Source organism: Barbus barbus, assembly GCF_936440315.1.
Source record: "Barbus barbus genome assembly, chromosome: 32".
Taxonomy (NCBI): Eukaryota; Metazoa; Chordata; class Actinopteri; order Cypriniformes; family Cyprinidae; genus Barbus; species Barbus barbus.
This window is the reverse complement of record NC_136760.1, coordinates 14,805,949-14,818,511: the sequence shown is the minus strand read 5'-3', so window position 1 is coordinate 14,818,511 and position 12,563 is coordinate 14,805,949. Positions and strand designations below refer to the sequence as shown.

General features: G+C 33.5%; 1 protein-coding gene across 3 annotated transcripts; it reads left to right on the top strand.

The window, feature by feature from the left end:
- Positions 1-222: 222 nt before the first annotated feature.
- On the top strand, positions 223-11,612 carry LOC306852054 (ciliary-associated calcium-binding coiled-coil protein 1-like). Of its 3 annotated transcripts, none has more exons than XM_079388652.1 (9): positions 223-330; positions 1,109-1,197; positions 1,384-1,553; positions 1,738-1,882; positions 3,385-3,457; positions 6,352-6,465; positions 8,350-8,496; positions 10,659-10,708; positions 11,309-11,612. In XM_079388652.1, the coding sequence occupies exons 1-9, from the start codon at positions 247-249 to the stop codon at positions 11,421-11,423; spliced, it is 987 nt and encodes a 328-aa protein (XP_079244778.1). In that variant the 5' UTR covers positions 223-246; the 3' UTR covers positions 11,424-11,612. The 3 variants fall into 3 exon arrangements, with proteins under 3 accessions (XP_079244778.1, XP_079244780.1, XP_079244779.1); XM_079388654.1 differs by having other exon boundaries at positions 10,973-11,612; XM_079388653.1 differs by having other exon boundaries at positions 10,659-11,606.
- The last annotated feature ends 951 nt before the right edge of the window (positions 11,613-12,563 follow it).

The following is a 12,563-nucleotide window of genomic DNA, read 5'->3' as shown; positions in this document are numbered from 1 at the left end:
TGACATAATTTATTTGGTAAAGGGGTAAAACACCCCCAGGGGGCATGGCTTGATTACTGTACTTACTCTCCGTCAAATGTACCCTAACTAGTTGGTTGAATACAAATATTTGGACTGAATATTTAAAAGTTAGCATCACAGCTAGTTAGCTATCAGCTAACAATATTTTTCATAACAAATAGGCGCGCGTGAACACACGTGCTCCACCCACTTTGGTTTCCTGGGCAACAGTATACATAAAACAACATGTCTGGAAGAGAGAGATCACGAGAAAACTCCGAGAAGATCAAGAGAGGAGAAGAAGCGGATAAATATGATACTAGGCTCAGTGTATGTAAACTACAGTACATACGCAGCTTATGAATTCAGTCATTCACTTGGTGTTCAGACGACTGCTACAGATATATGATAAAGTGAGGTATCTAGCGTTGCCTACACCTTTGAAGAAGCTCCCTGCTAATATACAGAAGGAAAAAAAGACAAATACTTTAAAACTTGTATTAATAACTTGTGCAAACATTTTTAGTTGTATACCAATACCTAAAAATGTAATTAAACATTCATTCAACTGTTGTAATATAGGCTGATGTAATATAATCTGTAATGAAATTCAGTGTCAGAGGTGATATTTTTCTTTACATGGTCATATTTGACTACTATGTGGTGGTATGATGGTATGTATTTAAACTGACATCGAATCAAATACAAAAGTACCTGTAAATAGCCTAATGCTCAAGATATCATGAAACAAACACTGTTATAATATATTTCATATTTTAAATCATTAACTAGTCCTGATGTGCAATTATACAGCCATAAATTGTCACAATATATTTATATGATGTCTATGATCATAAATATGATTTATGTGTTAATGTTTATAATGTTTTTACAGCTGATTTTCAACAACACTCTACCAAACTACCAAACACATAATTACTGATGATATACTGTAATATATTGTTCAAATTAACATATTATTATATATAATAATCATATAATATTATAAAATTAAATTTCTGACATGAGGGTAAGATAGATTTCTTATTAATTTTATTTAAAATAATGAAAGTGCATTTTCTAGTAATAATATTTTCCCATATTCTAGGAAGGGAAGATATCTTTTCCTCAGTGGGAACATCTACAGCAAGACCAATTAAATATTCTTCTCAATCTGTCTGTGGATCAAGTGCAGTTGTAAGTTTTTTTAAGAATTGGTTCTTTAAAATCATTAATCATATGCACATGTGTCGCAGCTCTTTTGAGCAACAACAGTATCATTTTTTTGTCAGCTACTGTCATTATTAAATACTACACAATGTTTTTTTGTATCTAATTTACATATAAGACTATTATAATATGTTGTTTGTCTCGCATTTTAAGACAGTTTGAGGATATACTGAATTTCAAAAACTACCAAACATGTGTGAAAGAAGCTGCGCTGTTGGAGTATTTTGTCAATGGATTTTGGTGGGCCAAAGAGATGAACTTCAATTCTCAGCAAATCTCATTTATCATGGCACTTTTACAGCAACTACTTGACAACATAAAAAGTAAGTGGCGTTCTCTGAAATCAAGTTTTGTTTAGTTTGAAAGTCAAATATGGTTGTTGCTTTAGGTCTATTATATTTTAAAAATCCATTTGATTTGAGAATCCGGTGTGAATTCACCAAGCATAGTAATTATTTTTTATAAACAATTATATAAAAGCACAATGCCTGTTGCTTTTTATTTCAGATAAACAGTCGTCATTTGCTGATAATTTCAAGGCATTTACCCAAACAGTATTTGCCACCAGACGATCGCCATCAACAGAAACTAAAGCCAGCTTTTTATTCACCACCGATCAAATCAAAGCCATCACAGATTACTTCAAGACCAGGTATGCCTCACAATGTCACATCCGTCCTTTAATTACATTCCTCCTAAATACATATGATTATGCTCAAGCGCACGTTTAATTGTTGATGGATAAGGTCATTTTCAACCCGCCGCATGTTATTAATAGTTGTAAGATGCTGCTTTGCTATTAGACAGCTGGCAACAAGCAAACTAAAATCCTTTTATGGCCTTCATAATTAATGTTATGCATAATTCATAAAGCAATGGATTGTGAAGCATGTAGACTAGCTACTGTGGTGCATAACAAGCTGGATGGAAATCATCCGTCTTTTAGAAAGCAAAAGGAAAAAACACAGTGATGCACAGTGCTGAAAAATGACACACAGTATGTGTGTTATAGCTGAACACGATTGATTTCTCTTCTTACCTGAAAGCCTCAGTAACGCACCCTTCACCTAAATTCAGACTGCTTGTTAGCGCTTGAGTTAAATTTATCTTCAGTCTCCTTTACTGAGCATTTAAAATATTAATATAAATGTTTTGCCTTTTCTAAAAGAGTTATTATTATTCATAAAAACATCATATAACTTTGAATTTGAATGTGGTATTACTATTTGAGACACAAATCATAGTAACATATATAGGTATTATAGTCAAACATCTCAGCAGTGACCATAATTACACCCCTGCAATTGCTGGCACATCAGGGGTTTGAATAGAGAGCTGCAAGAATGACATATCTTTGTAGGCCAAAACTTAGAAATGAGAATTTTAGCATTTCTGGTTCCATCATCCTGATTGTCCCTTGAAATAAGGTCTCTGGTTAACATATGTTCAGTTTTATTCTATAAGATAAAATGCATCAGTAATGCACCATTGAGATTTTTTTTTTTACTTTTGAATTCATTGTTCATAATCTCTTGCAAACAATTCTAACTCAAACTTTCAAGGATTTCTTTATTTTATTTAATAGAAAGAGTTTTTGGAAGCTTAATGGTGGTGATGTAAAATTGTGTGTAGTTTGTTTATAGCCTACATTTTGATTTTTCTATTTAGGCTAAATTTATAAATGTTGTGTTCATTTGTGAAGATCATCAAGATGAACAAAATGTGCACACTCTAAAAAATGCTGGGTTAAATACAACCCAGCGCTAGGTAAAATATGGACGAACCCAGCGATTGGGTTGTTTAGACCCAGGGGTTGGGTTACTGCCCAGAAGGTTGGGTTAAACATTTAACCCAACTGTTGGTTGAAAACAACCCAGCATGTGTTCTGCCCAATTTTTACCCAGCACTGGGTTGTATTTAACCCAGCATTTTTTAGAGTGTGTAAGAATTTGTTGGCCACAGACATTCTTTTCTAAAATAATCCAAAATCTAGTTGAGAGATCCTATTGGGGTTTTTGTTGAGGGAACCAAGGTAATGCTAACTTCTGGGTTGGCCTTCAAAAGCACATTATTACTGCAGTGTTCAATATTGTCAACAACTGTGACTGTATTACAGGTTCTCATGTATTGTTTATGTGTATACTATATAAACAGTCTTTTTCAGCACTACAGACTCTATGAATTACTGTTCACTCATAGCAGAGAGAAGCAACTCCTGAAAATAGAGGTAAGATTCAGATTTAACATGTAAGATCAAAATGTTCAAAAAATTAATTTGTCATTATTTACTCAGTCTCATGTTGTTACATTTTCAATAATTAGTAAATAGCCTAACTATTGCTCGGTTGCAAGTCGCTTTGAATAGAAGTCTCTACTAAATGTGGAAATTTAATCTTAAATTTAATCTGAAAAGCTTGAAATATATCACAAGTTTTATGGACTACTATGATTTTATTATACTTTCTGTCATTTTTGGAGCTTGACAGGCTGTTTAACTTCATTAAATGGAAAACATAAACATTCTGCTACTTTCTCTTTTTTTCAGAAGAAAGGAAATCAAACAGGTTTGCAACAATATGAGTGTAAATAAATAATGATATATGTGATCCTGGACCACAAAACCAGTCTTAAGTCGCAGGGGTATATTTGTAGCAACACTCTAAAAAAAAATGGTGCTATATAGCACTAAAATTGGTTCTTTGGCTAGTAATCATAGGGGAACCACTTTTGGTGCTGATAGCACCAAATCTTGGTTCTTCACTAGTTCTTTGGCATGACTGAGGGGCTATATAGCACCGCTACCATATACAGAACCTGTTAAGCTCCTTGGAAGGTTCTTTACGAGCCAAAGGACCACTGTTGGTGCTGTTTAGCACCATTTTTGTTGAAGAAATACAATGCAATATGGCACCTCTTATGGTTCTACATAGCACCATTTGACAAAGGTGCTGTGTAACACCTTTAAAGATAAGGTGCTATATAGCACCAAAAGTGGTTCCCCCTTTGATTACGAGCCATGAACCACTTTTAGTGCTATATAACACCATTTTTTTAGAGTGAATAGCCAAAAATACATTGTATGGGTAGGATATTAAGTAAAGATCATGTTCCATGAAGATATTTTGTAAATTTCCTACCGTAAATATATTCAAACTTAATTTTTGATTAGTAATATGCATTGCTAAGAATTTCATTTGGACAGCTTTAAAGGCGATTTTCTCAATATTTAGATTTTTTGCACCTTCAGAATCCAGATTTTCAAATAGTTTTATCTCAGCCAAATATTGTCCTATCCTAACAAACATACATCAATGGAGAGCTTATTTATTCAGCTTTTAGATGATGTATAAATCTCAGTTTCGAAAAATTTACACTTATGACTGGTTTTGTGGTCCAGGGTCACATATATAATCTATATACATTATATAATATATAATGTTTTTTGGTGAAATATTATTTCATCGCTCGTTGCCTAACAGTTGCATTGAGACAATGGTGATGTGAAATCAACATATTTGAGTGCATTGTTTAGTCTAAATCACCAGTTCAGTCATGTTATTCAGAGCTTGGTAAATTGTTTTTACATTCCACAGTATAAATGTTGCATTCATAATCAGTCAACTGTGCAGTGCAATGTTCACTGATCTTTTAATCAACTCCAAAACAGTACCTGTACTATGGCTGTAAAATATGATTCTAAGATTAGCTAAAAAGGAGGAAAAAAATACTGGTCACACTTTATTTTAAGGTCCAGTTCTCGCTATTAACAAGCTATTAACTACGACTTTTGCCTCAATAAACTCCTAAGTTTTTGGCTTATTAATAATTAGTAAGGTAGTTGTTAAATTTAGGATTATGGTTGTAGAATATGGTCATGAAGAATATGTGCTTTATAAGTACTAATAAAAAGCCAATATCTTAGTAATATGCATGCTAATAAGCAACTAGTTAATAGTGAGAATTGGTCCCTATACTAAATTGTTACCTAAATACTTGTTAATTTGTTTTTCTCAGTTACTATTAAACAATTTGCAACATTCAGAACGGTATCTGTTATATACTCCAACAAGCATAGAGCAAATGATTTGGCTTAATACCATTTTTATTCAAATAGGCCCTGCTTAAAGGGATATTTCACCATAATTTATTCTCTTTCATGAAATTAGCATTTTCACTCACAAAACAATTTGGCTACCAAATTGTCTACCAAGTTATTGGCCATTCAGAACATCTACTAGCCAAAACAAAACTATCAAAAACAAACCAGGTGATCAAATCACTGCTTAAATTCATATATAATTATTATCAAATCTGATTCTGAATAATTAAATGACTTTCAGTTTTATGACATGAATCATTGTTTGCAGATTACACATATAACAAAATACATAAAAGTGGTGCTGTGATTTCTATTCTTCGACTGAAAGTCCATTCAACTAATAGGGTTGTGAAGGTAGTAATTCATGTGAATGGTTTAATGGTTTAATCCCAATTTTATGAGATGATGTGAAAGCTTTGTGTTTTTCTTTTTTACGAATTCTACGAAACGTCACATCAATTTCCTTATGATTTCCTCACAGCACTGTTCATGTCCATTCATGTCTCCTCTGTTATCCTCCATTGAGGGAAACACTTATGCGGGTTGTAGTTTTTCTCTCCTGAATTTCAGCTTGAGCGGAAAATCTGCCTCCCATCTGATTTGCTCATCCATAATTAACAAATTTCATATCATATGCACGCGAAAACTGCGTATTATATGCACGCTAAACACGTTTGTATTATATACACACCAATGTCCATTTTTTGCGTATCAATACAATAGTTAATAATCAATATCAATAGTTTTCATTTTTATTTGGCGTACTATTTATATGCACTTTCATGAGATCGGGTTGGTTATTCACTATAACCACTCACTATAATAGAGCAACCTGATTTAAGTGATTAATTGATAATCAAATTAGTTTTTTATTTTTATTATAGATTTTATTGATTAGCTGTTGCAGATCTATTCTGCTTCCTGCCAGGACCTTGTTGGTTTGATTTTGAAATAATGAGCCGTCGACATCTTACTTAATGTTGCAGGAAATAATCTTTAATGAGATGGGTCTATTGTTTCAGAAATGCATTGAGGTGATCGACCCCGCTGAGTTTGCCGCCCCGCTGGAAGAAGGCATGCCTGCAGATCTGTACTTTCATTACATGGCTCCCCCATGTGTCCAAATGCCTGAGCAGGTAAAATGTTTCCTTTCCCTTTCAGGCCAGTCCTTGCTATAATAATGGCTGATCTATCCAAAAACCGTTCTAACGTGTTTGGCTCGCAGTAAACTGTTGTATTCTTTTTGTGGTTCAGACTTTGCTTGGAATTACCCTTTCAGAGAAGATGCGTTTCACATGTTTCTCATTGTCAGAGGAAACACAAATCTGCTTCCAAGTTATGACTAACACTTTTCCATAACAGACACTGCGCTGTACAGCTGGAGAACATAGACTGTACTGAGCAGATGGAATCATATATTATAGCAGAAGGATTACATCACAGCACACTTTCTATCTTTACTTTTTTTTTCAATCCCTTAGAGAATTTTCATGTATTTTTAATGATTTATTTGTTGAGTACAGAAAAAAATTTATCTGTATACAAAAATGTCTACACATTTCACATGTAAAGAGATGTATCTGTTCAACTTTCCCACACATTTACCAGTGGAAAATCTTGAAATATTGGATTTTCAGGAATGGAAAAACCTCATTAAAAAAATTATAAGATCCTTAAAAGGTCATTTGTTAACATACATTTCTCTAGTTCCCAGCATTAAAGTCAACAGATCATCAAAACTGACCCTGTTTTGCACAGTTCATCAGCGCATATTATTGCAAAGAAAAAAAATCCAGCTCTAAAAAAGACTTTCTTATTCCAGAGACATCACAAATCTCTCTCCCATCCAATATGTAATGCCCAATTTTCTTGATTCAGTTAATTCCTGGTATTTAAAATCAAGTTCCATCCAGCATGTTATTTTGTTAAATATCCTGTTTTAACTGGACATATGTCAGATTGCTGAAGTAAATTGCTCTCAAACTCTGAATTGTATATTTTAGAATATTTAAAGCTAAAAGTTGCATTTTGCATTCTATATAAAATGATTTTTTAAATCCATAACCTTGGCAAATACATCAAGATGCATTGGTCAAAAGGCGTGGGAACCCTGTCTTCTGCAGAATCTCAGTGGAATGCACTGTGGAAGTGCAGGAAGTGTGTGTTGTTCAGAAAAAGGCCACATGTAGGCGCTGTGCCACTATTTATGTTTTTATGAATGAGTTTTCATTGTACGCATTAATTTTGCCTTTTCACATAAAAATTCCTAATAAATGTAATAAATAATTACTAAGAAATGGCAAGTAACAAATTGAATTAAATGTGAATTTTTGAAGTAGAAAAACAGAAAAAATCCCATATATATATATATATATATATATATATATATATATATATATATATATATATATATATCTTTCCTATAGCTCATATTGTAGAGCATGGCGCTAGCAACGCCAAGATCATGGAAAGCAGGGGAAAGCAAGAGCTCATAAAATGTAAAAACTGTAACTTGAATGCAATGTAAGTCGCTTTGGATAAATGCGTCTGCTAAATGCATAAATGCAAATGTGTGTATATATATATATATATATATATATATATATATATATATATAAAAATTGTCAAACACTTAATCGTGATTAATCACATCCAAATTAAAGGTTTTTGTCTACATAATATATGTATATATACATGCACACACATGCATGTATATACTTAAGAAAAAAAAATATATATATATATATATATATATATATATATATATTCAGTCTTTCTACTCTGATTCCACACTCATGATTCATATTTAAATTTTTAGTCACCCTTAAAAATAAAATATTAACAATCTGAATGTGGCTCTTTTCCATACAATTATGACAATACGGTATGTAAAAGAAAAAAAAATTGTGTGTGAGCATAATGTATTCTGTGAATGAAATAATTTTTGAAATTATATGAAAGTGAATAAATAATGACAGAATTTTGATCTTTGTCTGAACTTCTCCTTTAAATGGCCCTAGACCGTGCAGGAATCTCCTGAGGAGAATGTGGAAGAGCCTGGAAAAGCTGAACTGGAAGAAAGTCCCGGGAATCACGTGGGCTTCAGTGTGGAAGATGTTCGAGAGGCACTGGGGGAAATGACCCAAGAGATGTTAGCAAAACTGCAGGTATACACCCTTGAACAAATAACAAGTCTTCCCAGTTGCCTTATATAACGACAGCCTGTTTATAAGAAACAACATGCTGATTACTACCAACAGAGAGAGAAAAAAACTTTATTTTTTTATTCGCTCGAGCCAGTTCTACAAGAATAACATTCAAGGCTTGAGGGCAGGAATATAGCAGATAGCATTAATAAAACATCTTAAAAGGCAAAAAACGAATAACAGACTATGTATCAGAACCGTATTTCTGAAAATATCACCGTTCCGCTCATATTCTCCCACAAACCTCCACCCACGGCGTGATTATGCCAAGAAAAAAAGAATCCAATATTAAAACTTGAATAACGCTCTCCTGCTTAATATCGTTTGGTATTCTCTGCATAACGTAAAGTACATTAGACAGCTGCTGGCAGATATCCTGATTAATTTTACGCTAGACTTAAAGTGGAATTGAATTACCGTGTCTGCCGCGATTGCACAAAACAACCAGGCGGATTGCTAAATTGTGTCATCTCTATCACAAGTTTTTACACGCTGAATGTTTGGGAGGTTTCAGACGGCAAAGGTTGCAGCAGGCCGTGCCGACAAGACCTGAATGGAAGGGGCTAGAAGGACATGAGTCGTTTTTCACTTTGATGGGATTAATGATTATGGGGGTCATTCAATTCTCCTGCATTCAGAAGACCTTTGTCGTCTGTGACAAGCCTCAAATTACAGGCAGACGCTCTGCAATTTGAGAGCCCATTTGCAGTGGCTTGTGTGTGCATCTTATGTGTGAGTGATACACCGATATTTCAATTCTCCTGGGATTTTCCTCTCTTTTAATGTCAGAGGAAGGTCAATTATGTATATCACTTTACTCAATATAACCTCATGCAAAATGTTTGGTAAAAATCTTGCCTCAATAGATTCTATCAATTTTTTTTTCTATGCTAATTGTAATCCGTGTGGCTCAGCGCGTGAAGTCACTGTGAAGCGTGTTTAATATCACCGTCATCCGCGTTCAGTTTGAAGTTTGCTACATCCACATTTATTCTTCTCTGTTTCCTTTTTTCCTTGAATATTATGCTAGTTTCAGAAGTTCCCAGGAATGCCATAACTCTGTGGATCTCATCATACCTAATATGGTAGAAACACTGAAAATTACAAATGCTGGAATTACTGAGAATGACTTCCTTACCAATAACATTACCATTCCAGATGTGGACCAGAGGCATTCAGTATGCTTTTGTGTCGGACGGGGAACTTCTCTGCAAACATTTAGAGCTGGAACATTGTGTGCAAATATGTGCAAATACAATACATTGTTTTAAAGTGAGTCAATGATTGAAGACAATGTCAACAAGGAAAAATAAGTGGAATTTAGCATAAAAACAATCAAGGCTATTTTTAGGACATTTTTTTTTTGGGTGTATTGTGACATTATGTATTCTGTAACATTTTCTGGGCATTTTATTCATAAGGGTTATTTTTTGGTTTTGTAATTTCCATTATTCTCAAATGTGAATCTCATTACTGTAATACAATAATCTATATTTATATAATAATACTATAACAATAACAATCTCTGTAATACTATTATTATTATTATTTTGTGAAATCAGTATAATCTATTTTTAGGGCAATTATGCTATTTTAAAATTGTAAAAAAAACAAACAATTTAAATTAGACAATGTATTGTAATTTCTGTAATGTTTTCTGGGCATTTTATTCATGATATATATCACATTTATTTTATTATTATGTAATTCCCATTCTTCTCAAAGGCTAATCTCATTACTGCAAAAGAGTAATCTATATTTATACAATACTATAACAACAGTAATAATCTACATAAGAGTTCTTTGTGAAACCAGTATCAATTAAAGGCTGTAAAATAAAATACTAACATTGTGTATAGTCATTTATAGTTTAAATAATAAAACATATTTATTGCATTAGTAATGAGATGTTTTACATTACTCTGATGAGAACCGAGGGGGCAGATGTACAGAAATGTCATAGAAATAATGTCACAATGTCAAAAAAAAAAGGAAATCGATGTAAAATACATGTTTGGCCTGAAATATGACACCCAGCCTGAGATTCACTCATCCAACTGCAATTTCCACCCTGGATCAGTTTGGCATTTTTATGGATGTACAAATTCTTGTGTGTTCAACAGGCCGACTTCACAGAGAAGCTGCGAGTTCATGAGGAGACCTACATCTCGAGGTTAGAACGACTTCAAAAAGCCTCTTCCAAATAGCACTGATGAGATGCCAAGAGCATTTCCCACCAGTATTTACTAATTCAATCAGAACAAGTCCGAAAATAACAGAATATGGCACTGGTGGTTTATACACCCAAATATTCCTAATTTACCAAACATTTTATTCACTTCGGTTGCACTTATGTCAAGAAAAACTACTTCATCAGTTTGTACAGTGTTGATAAAAGAAATAAATGACTTTCTGGTGACATTCTTGATTTATTCAGCACAATAAAATGATGAAACAGATGAAATTCGGGATCATATTCGTGGACGTCAAGGAGGGAACAGAATATCTAATTAAGTTGTTTGTATAAGGTTTTTGTGGCACCTTTCCCACAAGTCATTAGCTGTCTGAAAGTAGCCCAGTGTTATGGCAACGCTGTGTAACTCAGCCTAAATAGCTGAGTTGCCATATAAAGTGATGTATTATTAAAGCTGAATAGTGACTTTTCCACTGCATTTGAGAAAACCCACATACAACTATAAATATCCCCCGCAGTACATATGAAAGAATGCTGATCATTTTTTTTTAACTCTAAGCTCTTATTTTCCATTTACAGAGCATATTATTTCACATCACAGGGCCCATTCTGCATACGGATGTCACGGTTTAGTTTCTCTTTAGTCCTCTTTTGCCCTTATTTGGTTCTTCCTGTTCTTGTTTCCTGTTATTAGTTAATCATGGTTTAGTCTTTTCACCTGTGTTCCAATTAATTATCTAGTTTGCTCCTTTGTTTTAGTTCCTTTATAAGCATTCAGTTTAGTCTTTGTCCTTGTCTCGTCTTAATGTTATGTAACGTTGTTTAAGGATTGATTTCTTGTACGCTGAAACTCTTATGTTATTAAAGATCTGTTTTTCTACTCACCCGTTCGTTCCTGCATTCCTTCGTGGAGCAAACCGTAACAACGGATTATTATTGTTATTATAAAAATGAATTATTAATTTAGCTTATGTCATTCAATTCTCCCTGCACATTTAATACTTAACCAGATTATGTTTGATGGGTAAAACAGGTCCATTTAATCAGTGCAATATCAAATTATAGCAATATTCCTCCATGCCTCTGTGTTGTTTTACGGCCTGTTGATTTAGCTCTTCATTAGCCTTTCCGCCCCCGTGTTGACATCTGACGCTGAAGTTAGCTGCTTACCCGGGAACATGTTCAAACAGTTTGAGGGTTGTTTTGGAGCTGTTCTTTTAGTTTCGAAACTAATTGATAGTCATTCCTGAGCCAAGAGCTGCATGACCTTTCAGCTCATACACACCAACAGTCCCTCTGCTGGCCAATGGAGTACATTAAAGAATGACTTCCTGCTTACTGGAGTGCTGTGGAGGCTCAGGTTTATGGGGTCATCTCGATGCTAGTGTACACTTAAAGGTTAACAAATGTGCAAAAGATATATTTACAATGCACCATTAAAAGGCATAAATTCATTTTTGTCCAATCAAATGCTCTTTAGAATAAGATTGTCCCTCCACCTGATAGCACCCGAGATAACAAAAAACTGCAAGTAGCAGATCAAGGTTGTCATGTAAACTAAACATGACTGGAAATTAAAAAAATCAACAAAAACAAAAAACATATATATAGGATAAAAAATAAAAAAGGTCATTTTGACTATATAGACAGTATATATATTTTTACTTCTGTGGTGTAAAAAAACAAAACAAAATTGCAATATAAAAACGTGCGAGATGTAAACTTGTAATTGTGAGAAAATAGTTCAGAAGTTCACAGCTCACAATTTTGAATTGTGAAAAAAACCCTCAGAACTGTGAGATATAAACTCAAAATTGCAAGAATAAAAAGTCAG

Bases quoted from the DNA above. Each gene is read 5' to 3' on its own strand.
- LOC306852054 (XM_079388652.1), top strand. From the start codon at position 247: ATGTCTGGAAGAGAGAGATCACGAGAAAACTCCGAGAAGATCAAGAGA. The intron at 1,198-1,383 runs GTAAGTTTTTTT...TCGCATTTTAAG, and splicing joins TCTGTGGATCAAGTGCAGTT to ACAGTTTGAGGATATACTGA. The intron at 1,883-3,384 runs GTATGCCTCACA...CTATATAAACAG, and splicing joins ACAGATTACTTCAAGACCAG to TCTTTTTCAGCACTACAGAC.